Source organism: Gavialis gangeticus, unplaced genomic scaffold (assembly GCF_001723915.1).
Source record: "Gavialis gangeticus isolate Ggan-Ray unplaced genomic scaffold, GavGan_comp1, whole genome shotgun sequence".
Lineage (NCBI taxonomy): Eukaryota > Metazoa > Chordata > Crocodylia > Gavialidae > Gavialis > Gavialis gangeticus.
Genome location: NW_017729033.1, coordinates 82,968,019 through 82,983,333, shown reverse-complemented (window position 1 = coordinate 82,983,333; position 15,315 = coordinate 82,968,019). Strand labels below are relative to the sequence as shown.

The following is a 15,315-nucleotide window of genomic DNA, read 5'->3' as shown; positions in this document are numbered from 1 at the left end:
AACAGAGAAGACTGAGAGGGGATATAATAGCAGCCTTCAACTACCTGTGGGTCATGACCCAAAAGAGGGTCGCAAGAATATATGAAAGAGTTCCAAACAAACTTTAAAAATGGGTCTAACTTGAAAAATGGATTCTCCTTTAAAGGAGAAAAATGTGGGAAACTGGAGTTTCCCACATGAATTTTCCCTGGGAGGCTGGCAGAGCTGCAGCCTGCAAGGGGCTGCTTGGGGCTCCCTATGCCCCACACATAGCCCCCCCCCACCCATCCCACACACCCACCCTCTCCCCCAGGGGGGTGAGGGGCACTGGGTCAAGACTGACCATTGATGTTTACAAATGGGTCCTGGTAGAACAAAGGTTGAGAACCACTGGTTTAGTCCAACCCTCCACTCAAAGCAGGACCATCTGCAACCATGTCACGTCTATGATGCTGCATCCACGATGATCCAGAAAATATGTGAAAGGCAAGGATTTTGGGGGGTAATATCTTTTATTGGACCAATTGTACAGTTTCGAGAGTATTTAGACAGTTTCAGGCACAAGGTACCAGTAGTCCTATTCCTGAGAAAGAAGCAGACTCAGCCTGCACTATTATCCCCCCCAAAATCTTCATCTTTTAATTGTTGTCAATTCAAACTGAGTGAAACTGAATTCACACAGCGATAGTTATAAATAGACTAGTAAACTGCCTGTCAAGAATGACAGGTTGGGACAGAGGCCTGCATCTGTCCCCCACCCCAGCTGGGGCCCGGGATGCTCCCCAGCTCCCCTGTGCCGCTTTGGGCTGGGTCCAGGTCTGCTCCCCTCCTCCTTTCTCCTGCTGCTTTGGGCCAGGACTGGGGCCGGGGCCAGGGCTGGTCCCCCCCCAACTGCTTAGGCCAGGAGAGGGCTGCTCCCCCCGCTGCCAACCACTGCTTCAGACCAGGCAAGAGCCAGTCCCCCCACCTCTTCCCCCTCTCCTCTGTCGCTTTGGGTTGTGCCACGGCTAGGATTGGGGCCACGCTTGCATCTGCTCTTCCCTCCCCCCACCATAACCGCTTTGAGCCAGAACCTAGGCCTCATCCCCCGATCCCAGTCACCGCTGTTGCCTCAGGTGGTGCGGTTGCCGGCTCCTGTCCGAACGCTCACGCTCTGATTGATTGTTTCAGGCAACCAACCAGAGTGCAAATAAAGCATTACAGACTAAAGCTTTTATAATATTACAGTATTCAATCATGAGGGGAATTAAATGAGAGGGATGACCTGCTCTTTTTTGAAGTATGTTAGATACAGCTTAAATATTGGGCAAGACAAGAGCCAAAATTCGGTTTTATTTTCTGTGGTGGCAGCTGAAACTTATGCAGTCTCCTTCTAGACCAGGGGTGGCCAACCTGTGGCACACAGCATACTGGGGAGGGGATACGCAGCACAAAGGCTGAAAGGGCAGGAAGCAGAAGCAGTGCAGCTGGTCAGGTAGGGAGCAGAAAGTAAGAAAGGGGAAGAGAATAAGAGCAGCACTTGGAGGGGAGGAGGGCTACTTTGTTGACTCCTACTGTTCTAGAGTTTAGACTGCCCTTCTGCCACAGAATTTTTGGGTGTTAAAGTCAGCAGTTATGCTCCAAATTTAAAATTTGAACATTAGCTGTATTCCACCTTCTTTTTTTATTTTATTTGTTTAGAGGCAACTGCAGAAGACAAATGTAATATGTGAGTTGCACTAAAATGTCAGGAAATGTTAAATGTCTGTTTCTAACAACAATATTAGGTCTACATCTTTTATGGTCAAGTACTATGTATAAAAGTGGCTTTGGTCACAACAAATATCAAAAAATGTGAAGTGTGTGATGCAATGATATTTTATTTTTTGTTTTTCATTTTATCTGGGTTTCTAATCCATGCAACCCTCAACTTTAACATTAAGGTGTTTCAATATTTAATTGGAAATTAGGTTAAACAATATAAGAAATGAATGGTTCATGATATAAATGCGGAATAGAATAGTTATAGATTAGATATTATACTTACCCATTCTGATCTATAAGTCTTGATATATTGGTTATTAGGGCTGTGCAAAGCTTTGGGTTCCAATTCGATCAAGAGAAGATTCGGCCAGATTCGTTGGCTGAATCTCTGAATCCAAATCGAATCAGAAGACCAATTAACAGATCGAAATTGATTTGAAGCTGTCCGAATCAATTTGGAAAAAGATTCGGAGAGCTTCGGTGATTTGGGCAGTCCCCGCTTGCTGCTGCAGGTAGCTAGGCCTGGACTCCACGCTGGTAAGTAGGTGGCATGGGAGGGGGGACTGGAGGACAGGGGAGGGGACCATGGGGGGGGGACCCCTGCCAGGCACCATCCCCTGCCTGCTCCCCCCAGCACCAGCTCCCACTCTTTAAAAAAAAGCCACTATTCACTGGCTGCTGCCAGGCGAGGGGACAATCATCGCTGCCCCCACTGCCCAAGCTGCATGGGGGGCTCTGCCATGAGCCCTCCAACCCCCCCTGCTCTCCCAGCCCCCCTTCCCCCATGGCTGCCTCACCTGGCCCCAGCTCCTGGCTCTTTAAAAAAAAGAGAACAAAAACAAACCTGCACTCACCAGCTGCTGCAGCAGCCGTCAGGGGTTCTGGGGGCTCATGGAAGAGACCCCCATGCAGCGTGGGGCAGTGGGGAGCAATGGGGATCGCCCCCCACCTGGTAGGAGCTGGTGATTCCAGGACTTTTTGTTATTTTAAAGAGCCGGGAGCTGCGGCCACATGGGGTTGCTATGGGGAGGGAGGGCTGGGGGGCTCGTGGCAGAGCCCCCCCTACAGCGTGAGGCAGTAGGGATTGCCCCCCAGCCTGGCAGCAGCTGGCGAATGCTGGGCTTTTTTCTTCAAAAAGCTGGGGCCGGGCAGAACAGCCATTGATGGGGCTGGGAGAATAGGTGGGCGATGAGGCCAATTTGGCAGTGGTCGAATCTCCAAAATCAGCTTTTGCTGAATCGATTTGGGACAGTCATTAGAATTATTACATTGAATCATTGTCCCCTGAATCGGCTGAATCCGAAGCGAATACTAGCTGCTTCGCACTGGCCTATTGGCTATAAATACTTTTTACCTGTAGTAATGGGAGCTCAGCTACATTCATGGAACCATCCACCCTAACCTGGGGCTGTATATCCAGGCACTGGGGGAGGAAATTCAGCAAGAACGAGCAGAGCTTCAGGAAACATGCGCAAGACCTTAATCTGCATTCTGTAATCTCCCTAAAAACAACCCCAGGCAACAAAAACTCTATCTTCAAATCTACTGCATTGCCAGCAAACCTTCACAGCAGCCAGAACCAATTCAGAGAAAATTAGGGCATATATAGATATATGCCTGATGCCAGCTCCAATACATTCTAATTAGAACACGCCAGAACGGATTCAATTAACTTAATTAGCATGCCCCAGCATCACATGTATTCAGCATCACAATGTTGCAAAATGGCAGTGGGGGCACTTTAAGTAAAGCTCATCAAACAAGCTTCACTTAAAGTGCCTTTGCTGGCATTTTGAAGTGGAGGACACTGAACACACGAGACACTATGGGCATTTTAAAGGGGCTCCTGAGAGCAGCTCTAATTAAAATACCCCACCCTGGAGCATGTGTAAACGATGCCCTTAGTTTCTAAGGAATCCAGCATCCTTTTACACAGGTGAGAAACTCTACCTCCCTGGAAAAAACCAAGTGAAGAAATCTCCACAAGGGGGTGCTCATTGATTTTTTTTTTTTTTTTAAAAGAGTTTGCTTACATGGGTTTTAATATCAGAAGGGAAGACCCAACTCAAAGTAGGTTGCAGTTAGTTTTGTTGTGCAGACTAATGATAATACCAAATACTTATGCATCCTGCATTGACAGCTTGTCCTCCACAGATCTCACAGTGATTTACAATGATCTCTTTAATACCTCCCTAACCTAATCACCATAGCTGCTGACTTTTTTCCCCTGGCATTAATCCTTTTCTTGTTAGCAAATCATGTATACAAGGGCTGAGCTTCTGCTTCTCATTTACCTAGTGAATATAGGAACATGATACAACTTCAAAGTTGCTGATTTGAGTTGTACATTATCTACATTCACATAACCTTTCTACTTCAGCTGCCAAACACTAAAGAGCCATCAATATATGAAACTACTCCTTTTTAGATGTAGTTCCTAATTCATACAAATACCATACCATATACAAAAAATCAGCTACAAATTCTTCCTTCTCTAAATACTTCATTAGAAATTTCATTACCTGAGTGCTGATAGATCTGGTTCCATCTGTTGCCTCTACTGTCAGGTTGTAATTTGATTTCTGTTCTGCATCAAGAGGTCTAGCGACAATGATGGTTCCAGTGCCCTTGTCCACATCAAAACGGCTGTCATAGTTGCCACCTGATTCAAGAAATTGGAAGAGGTAGAAGTTCATAAAATACTTCATTGATATACTGCTGTTTGTTATCTCATGAAGCTTAATGGAGGTGGAAAAACAGAAAGTGTTTTAAAAACTTTGTTTGAATGGCAATCTAGTGGTAGCAAAATATTATCACTTGGGGGTATTTAGGTCTGAGCACATCCCTCATATGGCTTTGGCTGACTCATGCCACTGACTGCATCCAGAGTGAAGATTGTTGACTATCCATCACTAAACCTTTAAATCAAGATGTACTCTTTTCCTAAAAACACACTGCAACACAACCACAGGTTACTGGATCTGTTTGCAGGAAGTATGGCAAGTGTTGTGCAGGTCAGAGTAAAATATTCCAATAGTCCCACCTTTGCGTCTTAAAGCTTCTTGAAAGGCATGCAGGTCCACAGTCTCAAAAGGTGTTTAGGCACCTAACTCAGATGGAAATTAATAGGAGTTAGATGCCTATCTTGAGGATTTGCCTAAGCTGCTTTTCTGAAACTCATTTACTTCCCTTGCAAAACTTCCCAAATTGCCCTCTGATATATAGTTCAATAATCATCTTGAAATGGAGCTGAATAATCAGTCAGTTCATTTAAATGTTTAATTAATAATCATAATAATATTTTTGACACACTGAGCCAACTGCCCTGACAACACAGTAGCCATGAAGATCAAATATTGTTAACAGTGATAAATACTGGCCATTAACTTCACTGATTTCAACTTTTAGAAAAAACTATCTAAAATGAAGGAATTAATTCTATTTTTGTCAACCTAATGCTTGTAGTAGCAAAGCCATTTGTCCTAATTATGTTGTGCATATGTTTTCTAATTATATTTTAGGACCATGCTATTCAGACATAAGCAGAGTAGATTTTTATAAGATCTGAAAGGCTTAGTTTTGTAAAAAAAAACAACCCACTGAGTTTCACATGTGAAAAGCCATGTCTTAAAGTGAGGGAGCAAAATAACACCAATGCTAGAAGTCCACTTTACTAGAAGAATGGTAAATTCTGAAATTAGTTACGTTTCAAACCTGAACAGGTTTTGCCTTTCGAGTGTTACATCTGCCTGGGAAAGATGGGCTGGACTCTGCTTCATTTACTGACAGAAATTTAGTAACAGTGAATGGTAATGATTTCGGCACTTCTGGAGTCTCACTGCTGTTCAGCTACTCTTACAGTCTCAGAAAAAAATTCCACAGCATGAACACAGATATAAAACGGTACGGTGAGAAATTCAAACACTTCAGTTTGAGTATATTTGTACCCTTCAAAAAGTATGTCCCTAACTTCTCTTCTGCTGTTGGTAAGTGATATCGTTTCTCCATATGGTTAACAAACAGGAATTTCATATCTGGGTCTAACTGCATTCCCCACTAAAGGGAAATAACAGAGTGATTGGGCATGGCCTGTTTGGTTACGTTTTCTCTAAAATAAAGGCAATTTCACCAGCTTACTTTATTGCTTTTGTGTTAGAAATCCTGAGTCCTGCAATGCTTTTACAAGCAAATTACAAATTTTGTATAACATTTTTATTATATTAGTGGTGATTATCTGTTTCTCAACTGAAGCAGCAACCAGCCCATCAATCTCCATCTGGTATATGAAAGGGGCAGTAGCAACAATTTTGGCCAAATACCAAAACAAAAACTCGGAAATGGTGCTGAATGTATGTAATGATAAAAAAAAAAACAAAACCAAAACCAACCTGTTACAAATGCAACTATAAAATCTTTCATTCTTGAAGAGTTACTAAAATATTCAAAAATGTATGCTTTTGTTTCAGATCTCATAATCTGGTAATAAATTATGTGATCTCAGCAGATACCTTCTGCTGTACAGTTCAGGTCACAAGCCATCTGAAAGATGTAAAATACTTCACTAGCAAGCTTGTCTCCTGGCACAGCCAAAAAGAAAGAAAGCATGGAAAGCAAGCACAGAACACAAAGGAAAGCTGTCAATCAAATTAATTCATGCTATTAGAAACAGTAAAGAGGTGCAGTAAGATCATTTGTAAAAACAGCTGATAACTTGACAGTGAACTATTCATATATCTATCAAACTATCCAAAGCACTTTTTGTTAAGAAAAAAGGTGCAAGTTGCAATCTCTGGGACCTAGTCCTGCCATTGATCTCTGTACAAAACTCCAAATGGGAATTGTGTGTTAAACAACAGCACGACAAGGTAATGTGTTTTCAGTGCATTCACAAAACAACTAAGCATACAAATATAAACACCATAAATGCTTAAACTATATTGTATGCTTAGAAGGAAAAAAAACAACAGATATACCATTAGGATAATAACACATTATACACAATGCATGGCAGTTGAAACAAAGGAAAAGAAAGAAAAAGAGTTTAATTGCATTGTATGTCCCAAAACCAGGACCTACCAGATCCCACTAAGAGAGACATCCCAGAAAATATAATATTTCTGCTCTATTTAAATTGCCTTTACTAGAATTATGCGTGACTTTTTCCTTTTCAGGTCTAAGACCTTCTCCTTACTTGTTTTTCTTGATGTTTGGCAACCCTGGCCTCCCCCTGTCTGCTTATTTTTCATCCCAAATGAATTTCCTCCCTGGCTCACGGTGTGGAAATTTCTAACTTTTAGTGGAAGAGAAGAGGAACTTGCCACTGGTAAAAATGTGTCAGTTGATCCACTGTAATTTTTTCTTCTATCTACTCCTACCCTGTAGTAAGTGAAGATTCACAACTTACCCTGAGCCAAACAGGTGGTAAATTAATTGGAGGTTAACTTCCTTCTACCATGAGATAGAACTGATACTAACAAAACAGCTACAGCAAATTCAGCTGAATCACAGTTAAGTCCCCTCCTCCCCACTCAGTAGCTTTAACTGTTTATTCTATGTATGCCATCAGATAAATTGCCTGGCACATCTGTCTTATCAACTATTTACTTACTTATTTCCTGCTTCTACTTTGGAAGGGGGTAGGGGAAGGAGATAGTGAACCCTTGCTTCTTCTCACTGCTGCTACCACCGGTGCTGACAGACCTTACTGTGGAATAGATATATCCCATTACTCTACTACCTGGACGTATGGAAGGAGACTTCACTTTCCCTTTCCTATTTTTTAAAAATATCTGAGTATAATTTTATTGAACAGGAGCCTTCATTTTATTTATTTTTATAAAATGCTACTCAAATGTATAGCTCTGTCTAAATATTAGTAATAAAACAACATCGCAACCAGCCCCGAATGAAAAACCCTTCTGGATCATGAAGCCACCTTTTAGGGACAGCATATACATATATACATACATATGTCTGTATGCATGTACAAGAGGACTTTTAGAGATGATCAGGGAAGTGACATTTGTATAATTATGGTAATGGATTAAGGTTTGCAAAGTTTATTTAATTATCTAACTTCCTTAGGAATAATTTAAAAGTGAAACAATGTTGCAAAAACCTGAAATGTGATAAAAAGTTAAAGACTAGTCTTGATATTTTCCTTTTGCGATTCAAAATAATCTGGATTCATATTCACAGCTTAGATTTCCACAGATCCCTGAGATAAGGCAGGCACTCAAACCTCATAGGTATGTATCTTTGAAAATCCCATCCCCAGAGTCTTGTAGAGATGAGGTGGGTTGTGACAGGGTCAAAATAGCACTTTGGTGGATAATTAGCAGATGCTAGCAGTACCTAATTTTGAAAAAATGAGCAAAACAAGTTCTTTTTAAATATCAGCTATATGTTAAATGTAAACTCTCTACACTCTTCCTATTTGGCAAATATCAGCTACCTCCACTATCACAGTCTGGTATAGAATCTCCAGGGGTAGAAATTCCAAAAAAGAAATAGCTATACTTATATTTACATAGAAGTACAATAATTATATTAACATTAATAACTGACAGCACTTCAAAAAGCTGACAGCACTTTAAGTCTTCATTCTCCTGGCTGTATCTAGGGATTGGGTACAAGAAAGCAGTGTGAGCACTGAATTCTCTCTCACCTCTCTTGGGGTGCAGCAACCCTCACTAGCACAGAGAAGCATCATTCTTACTACTTTTTCTAAGCCACAAATTGCCTCTTAGTTCATTTATAAAATGTCTGCAAGTCACTTCTAAAGTTATAATAGAACATTTTTGTAATCATACTGTTATTTAAAAACAATGTTCTCTTCAAATTTTAACTTCACTCTAACATAATAACAAATATCTTAAGACTAATACACTTACAGTTAGAGAAATTCAACCTTCTCTGCTTTTCTGATAGGATAGAAAGTGGGCTGGTAAGGAAGCCTTAAAAACACAACATTCACTAATATATACTTAACATAGAAAACCCTTAACACATCCTTACCAGTAATGTCAAACCAGAGCGGTGTGCCAAGAGGTTCAACAGCTATTACACCAATCATGTGAGCTACTGGATCACTCTCCATCACCGTAAAAGAAAAAAACATTTCCTCAAAAAAAATGGGTTCTGTGGGTGGGATGGGCTTTGAAATCCATTCTATATGAAGCCGAGTTGTTGATGACTTCTGTGGGCGTCCATTATCCACAGCTTTAATCTAGGAAACAGAGACATCTTTTGTACAAAAGAAACCACACAATTATGTTTATTGTATAAGCAAAAAACCCCACAAACATACACGCACAAAACCCCAAAATGCTCATCACTAGGAGACAGATTAAAAAAAGAGCTAAGTACTTGCTGTAAGGCACTACATACCTTAACTTCCTTGGGAAGCCAGTGGGAGTTAAGGGCATACAACACTTCATAAAACTATTCCTTTGGCTGTTATAACTTACATATTTATTTTACTGGCTTCCTTAAAAATAGCTTAGGTTCAGTTGTCACATTTTCAATTTCAGACATGTTTTCTATCTGCCTCTCTACCAATAAGGACAGCAACATTTTCTTACTCTCAATGCAAGAAAACAACATTTGAATTAATGGTTAATATAGTAAAAGTGCAATATTTCTGAATCAGTATCAAGTGTTGCCTGGTACTTGTTAATTTGCAAAATACGAAGTCACTCAAGCAACAGCTATGGAGTAACAAGTGATGAGGACCTAACAGATTCAAAGCATGTGTTCTCAACTCACAGAAAGAATATCATATTCTCCTGCTGCAGAAAATTTCTTTGATGAAACCACTCCAGTTTTCGGTTCAATAAAGAATTTGCCTTGTTCATCACCGTCTTCAATGCTGTAAGATATTTCTGCATTGGGGCCTTCATCTTTATCTGCAGCAATAACCCGATAGATAGGTTCTCTCTTTGCAGTTCTCTCTCGTTCCGGTTTATCACGCTCTGGAAGCCTGATTTTGTAGAACTTTTGCAAAAACTGAGGCTTATTGTCATTTTCATCTAAGACCTTTATAATCACCCGGGCGATGGTTGATTTTGCGGGAATGCCATTATCTGTTACAGTTACCTATTTTTATAAGAGAGATAAGGTTAATCTTCAGTTGAAGCATGGTCTTTTTAAGGTTACATTAATTCATTTGTTTCTCCGAATATTCTTCAAACACCTACATTGTTCTATAACAATAGAATAATTCTTCAACTATATTTCCCTGCAGAAGGCTGACTATAGATATTTAATGACTATTTTAAAAGCACTAAAGACATTTATTCAGTTTTTATTTTAACATTTTGACTCTTTAAGTGTATCATGTAGGAGTTAAATCGACATATATTAAAATCAACAGAATAATTTTTAACATTGCATTTGAAATGCTAACTTCTTGAATGTCAGCACCAGTGTGCACATTTTATATATTACTGCAAGTAATAGCTTTATGTAGTAACACGTTAATATATATTTTTAGCATAGTGTTCTTTCAAAGCTGTTGTTTTGAGTTTAATGGTTTGCAATTTTCCAGCTCAAAAGATGCAATTTATAAAGGGCAGGAAAATGTATAACTTTTGAGATTTGACAGGATTATGTATTAAAAGAAAGCAATACACTTTAAGACATGAAAATCACTATCCTGTTTGAATGAGGGATAAAAAATAGCCTTTTCAAATATAAGCAAGTGCATAACACAATTCATTTCCCATTTCTCCTTTATGATCTGGAAACAAAACATACCCCCTCCTATTTTTATTTACTAGGGGTGCAGGGATAGAGAATTTCTGGGCTGATACCAATGCCCAATTTTTAATGAACCATTTTAGCCAATTGCTGATATACTCTTGCAGCTCGGAGAGCAGTGTCTGGCTGGTAAGTGTTGTGGAGAAAGAGGCAAGGGAAGGGGGATGGGGGGGAGAGTGAGGCCCCAGAGGTGAGGGAGGGACTGGGATTGGGCTGGGGCAGGCGCTGCACAGCTGGGGTGAGGTGCACAACAGAACAATGAGCAGGTCGTCCGGGGGGCACAGGGAGGGAGGGGGCAGTCCCACCGCTGCATGCTCCCCATCGCTCCCGGGGGAGGTATATACTCCCAGATCTGCACGTGGGGCGAGGGTCGGCTGCCACTGCCCTCCCAGTGCTGTTGGCTCCTGCCTTGAGCACAGCCTAGCCCAGCCCCCAACTGAGAAGAGCCCGGCACCACTCCGGCCCCAGATAGCAGCGGCAGCCTGCCTGCACCCCATGCACAAATCTGGGGGCACATGCCCCCTGTGCTCTCCTGGGTTGCGCACAGCAGCAGGAGCCGCCTCCCTCTGCACTCCTGAGACAAGCCATGGCTCTGTCCCATGCCCCACCCTGGTTGTGCAGCACCTGCCCCTGCCCCAGCCCCATTCCCTCCCTCACCGCTGGGGCCTCAATCTGCCTCCCCTCACACAAACTCTTACCAAGCAAACTCGACCCCTCTCCACGCTGCTGGGCTGCACTCCTGGCTGCCTGCATGCTGCACCGCAGCTACGCGCACACACGGGGCATTTATAGGCTACATTATCGACAAAGTTGGGCAAAAACAGCCGACTGCCGATACTGTCAATTTTCCCTATACCGGTGTTGATGCAATATGAGACCAATATATTGGTGTACCTCTATTACTTAACCCTTCTACAAAAGCCACACAGACACAGCCATCTCTCTCAAAAATAGCTTCAAGGTTGATCTGACTTTATTGGTAATAGCGGTGCACAAACAACTAATAAAAAGAGATTCATGTTCATTTGAGTTCATTTAAAAAGTGATGAGGGAAACGATACTTACTGGCTGAAAAAAGACCAAACTGGTAGGGAAACTCAAGACATTTATGATAGTATTACAAGCCAAGGTGGTTTAAAAATGTTTCTTAAAATTGCTTTACTACCTGCTTTAAGGCAGTAATGTATTTTCAGATTTTTTTCCTCCTGACCCTATGGCTGTCACTCATGAACACAGCTTAATTAATGTAATTACTACAGAATCAGGCACAAAGTGTTAATACTATTTACAGTCTTCTACACAACAGGTAACATGATTAGAAATGTGGTGGCCTGGGAGAGAATTTAGCTGAAAATGTGGCAAATATTCAGAATAAAATGACCAGTTAACATAGTTACAAGTCCATTATCAACAGCAACAATTTGTTTAAATCTCATAAATTTTCTGCCATGACCTGCCTGTCCTACACCCTACCAATTAGTTAAGAATGGTTTCCAAAGAAATAGAAGGAATACTTATAGAATAATATTCACTAAGATAGCAATTCTCAACCGATACGCTGAGATTCTTTCAAGGGTGCCATCGGTTCCATACCACGTTAGCACTGTCAGGTGTGCAGACACAATTCACAAGACAAACCCAGAGATTTCAAATAGGAATTAATAACATCAAAAACATTGACCTCTGTGGTTTTTCTGAGTTTTTTGCAACAGAAAAATTATTGTATTGTTTTTCCATAGTCAAAAAAGGTAGTGAAAACTAAAAGCTGGTATTTTCTAAGGGATTAATTGAGTCTAATGAGGGGTGTCTTGAGTCTAAAAAGATTGAGAACCACTGCCTTAAGAGGTATCAGATCTTTTGGCCATGGACACATGTTCATTCCTACCAGTAAGAATAATTCTTACAGGTAAAAAATAGCCCAGGAGCTAGAGCATATCTGTTCCAGCTCCCCCAGTGGGGAGCTACATAGGTGACCTTTCCAGCCAGGGGCCATCTGAAAGATCTTTCCCGCGGAGGGGGAATGTTCCCACAGGAGAAACGGAATGACTGCTTATGCACTTGCAGTTTCTACTGAGAGAATGACGATTCTCCTGGTAGAAATGTAATGCCTGTATATGGCCTTCCTTGATCTCTATTATTCTTTCTTTTCTTTCATAGTCTTAATTTTTAGCTAATAGATTTTAGCTTTTCCATACTCATATGAACATACACAAAATAATATGCAGCATTTTTAAATTAGCACAGCGTGCTGTTCTTCCATCTTATCTGTGGGCTCCTGTCCACCAAGGTACTCTTCTGTTTTCTTTATTATGTCTCTCCTTTTCTTCATTTATCAAGTCACCTTCTTTTCCTTTGTGTTCTTTCTTTGCCTTTCCTTTACCATCTCTTTTATTACACAGAAACGCACAGGAATGTTTGAGGGTCACCAAAGCCTGGCCTTCTGTTATCGCAGGAAATTGATAGTGTGGTATACACTCACCTAATCCTAATGGATGCTTGCTTAAAGCCCTAAAGGAATGCAAAATCAAACAAAAACCAAAGGTCTCTGCCAAGAAGTTTAGTGGGAAATGGCTTCCAATCAGCAGTTTAACTCTATATCTGATTTTGCAAGGGAAATGGCAGACATTGTTTTTGGCAGATGCTTCTTCTGACAGAGAGTTGTTGCATTACAGCTGTTCCAAGGCAGACTGCTGCTTCACTTTTTGCTGTGAGTTATGGAGTATACTGATATGAAGTTCTGAGTTAGGAAGAGGGTTTTATTCCAGGGGTTCACAAAGGATTCCTTTGCTGATAAACTGATAAGAGCTTGAGGAGTCTGAATATGAAAGAGCTGAAGGAGGCAAGGAAACTATGGGACCATAATCTCAGGATGAAACTAGGGTTTTGCTATTGACTTCAATAGAAAAAAAGATTTCATCCTCACGCTCTGCACAAGAAGAGATAAGGCAACAAGGGATGGGAAATCTGGTAAGGTTACCATCTGTAGGTATAATAAAGATGAAGAGAAAGAATTGCTTAAATGCGAATTAGCTACCCATCCTCATCTTCATTTCTTCTATACGTTCAAATAGTGCACCCTTTTAGAAGGTGAATGGAAAAAATGGCACAACAGTTTTTGGAGTAAAGGAAGAGCAGGATGCATTCATGCTGGGACATTCAGAACAAGACATGCCAAAGTATACTCATCTATTTGTACAAAATGATCATTAGCCTGGCCCCAAAAATAAACCAGCTACTCCCTCCACTTCCTTCCTCCCAAATTTGATTTGAAAACAATATCAGTTTGGGGTTTCTAACGTGCTATTAATAACTGTAAGGGAAATGATAATGAACTTTTAGAGTGTTTCAATATAATGGCGTCAATTTAAGTAATAAGCAGGGATCCTGGTTCTCTGATAAAAAAACCCCCAATTTTCCAATTAAAAAAAAAATAACCCCACATCCACATTTTTCCATGATCAAAATGAAACACCACTATACTTATATCTATATATTGCTGGTGTTTTGCTTTAATCACGGAAACTGCAGATTTTAATCCAAAAATTCGGGATTTTTTTTTAAATCAGAGAAAACCAGGATCCATGGTGATAAGTTGGATAAAACAGCAATAAAAAAATCTTAATAATATTAAGACAAAAAAGGGTAAATTACCTGTGTTTAAAAGAAAAAAAACATTTTAAAGGCTACCTTCAAATTAGGAAAATTAGAGATGCGCGCACAGCAAAGTATATTATTATTTATTGCTATGTAAACAAGAATGCAAGTGAGGAGTGCTATTTTAATAGCAAACAAGGAATAAACCCATCAACCCATCTGGTCAATATTTCAATGCTCAATTAATTAGCCAGCTGTACAGCACTTGGCTCAACCTGCTTATAATGTTGCCACCCTTCTGTGAATTTCTGGGTTTCTTTCTGAACTATTTTCAAAGATATTGCCATAAAACTAGCAAATGGGGATACGGCTACTTCAGACATTTTGTCTTTCATTATCCTGTAATGCAGGGGTGGGCAAAATATGGCCCACGGGCCTTCTATCTGGGCCACGGGGCCCCCCCAAAAATGTAGAAAATTAATATTTCTCTGCCTTGCAGGCTCCAACAACAGCAGGGCCGCCTGGCCCTGCACCCCAGCTGGAAGCCCCAGCTAGGGTTTCTGGGCTGGGAGCACATGGCAGCCCCTGTGCAGGAAGCTCAGGTAAGTGGGGGCGGGGGGATCCCAGCCAGGAAAGGAACGTGGCGGGGGGGGGTGGGAAGCAGCCGCTCCTCGCCCCACACCCGGTGCCTGGTGCTGCAGCTGCTTGTAGCCCACGTGGGGCTGCCTATGCCCACTGCGGACAGTCCCATGCAGGCTGTGAGTGCCTGCAGCATGGGGCAGGGTTGCTTCCCCTCCCCACTCAGCTTTTCCCTAGGCATCTTCCCTGTGCGGAGAAAAGCGGCCCCATGGCCGGTGCTCCCCGCTGCAGGCTCTTGCAGCCCACGTGGGGCTGTCCAGACCAGGCACAGGGAGCCCCAGGAAGGCTGTAAGCAGCTGCAGGGCCAGATGCCAGGCACGGGGCGGGGAGGGGCTGCTTTCCCCACCCCACTGCGCTCAGCACTACCCTGTAACCTGGCTCCACTGCCAGGCTAGCAGTGGGGTGGGTTACAAGCTGGTGTTGAGTGCGGAGAAAGGCGGCTCCTCGCCCGCCCCGTGGCCAGCATCCCGTGCTGCAGCCACCTGCAACCTGCCTAGGGCTGCCAGTGCCTGCTCCGGACAGCCCTGCGTGGGCTGCGAGCACCTGCAGCGGGGAGCGCCAGCCATGGGGCAGGGGAGGGGCCACTTTTCCCCATGCTCA

The 15,315-nt window shown here is 42.0% G+C and overlaps 1 protein-coding gene across 7 annotated transcripts in view; it reads right to left on the bottom strand.

Moving 5' to 3' along the window:
• The window catches only part of FAT1 (FAT atypical cadherin 1), a 191,980-nt gene that overhangs the window by 65,360 nt on the left and 111,305 nt on the right, over positions 1–15,315 (bottom strand). For all 7 annotated transcript variants that reach the window (XR_002099211.1, XR_002099212.1, XR_002099213.1 and 4 more), the window contains exons 5-7: positions 9,490–9,819; positions 8,740–8,950; positions 4,245–4,384 (exon numbers count right to left, since the gene is read on the bottom strand). Coding sequence is in view for 4 of the 7 variants with exons in the window: in XM_019525941.1 (XP_019381486.1) it covers positions 4,245–4,384; positions 8,740–8,950; positions 9,490–9,819 (681 nt within the window). In the remaining 3 variants the exon portion in view is untranslated. The remainder of the gene's footprint in view (positions 1–4,244; positions 4,385–8,739; positions 8,951–9,489; positions 9,820–15,315) is intronic.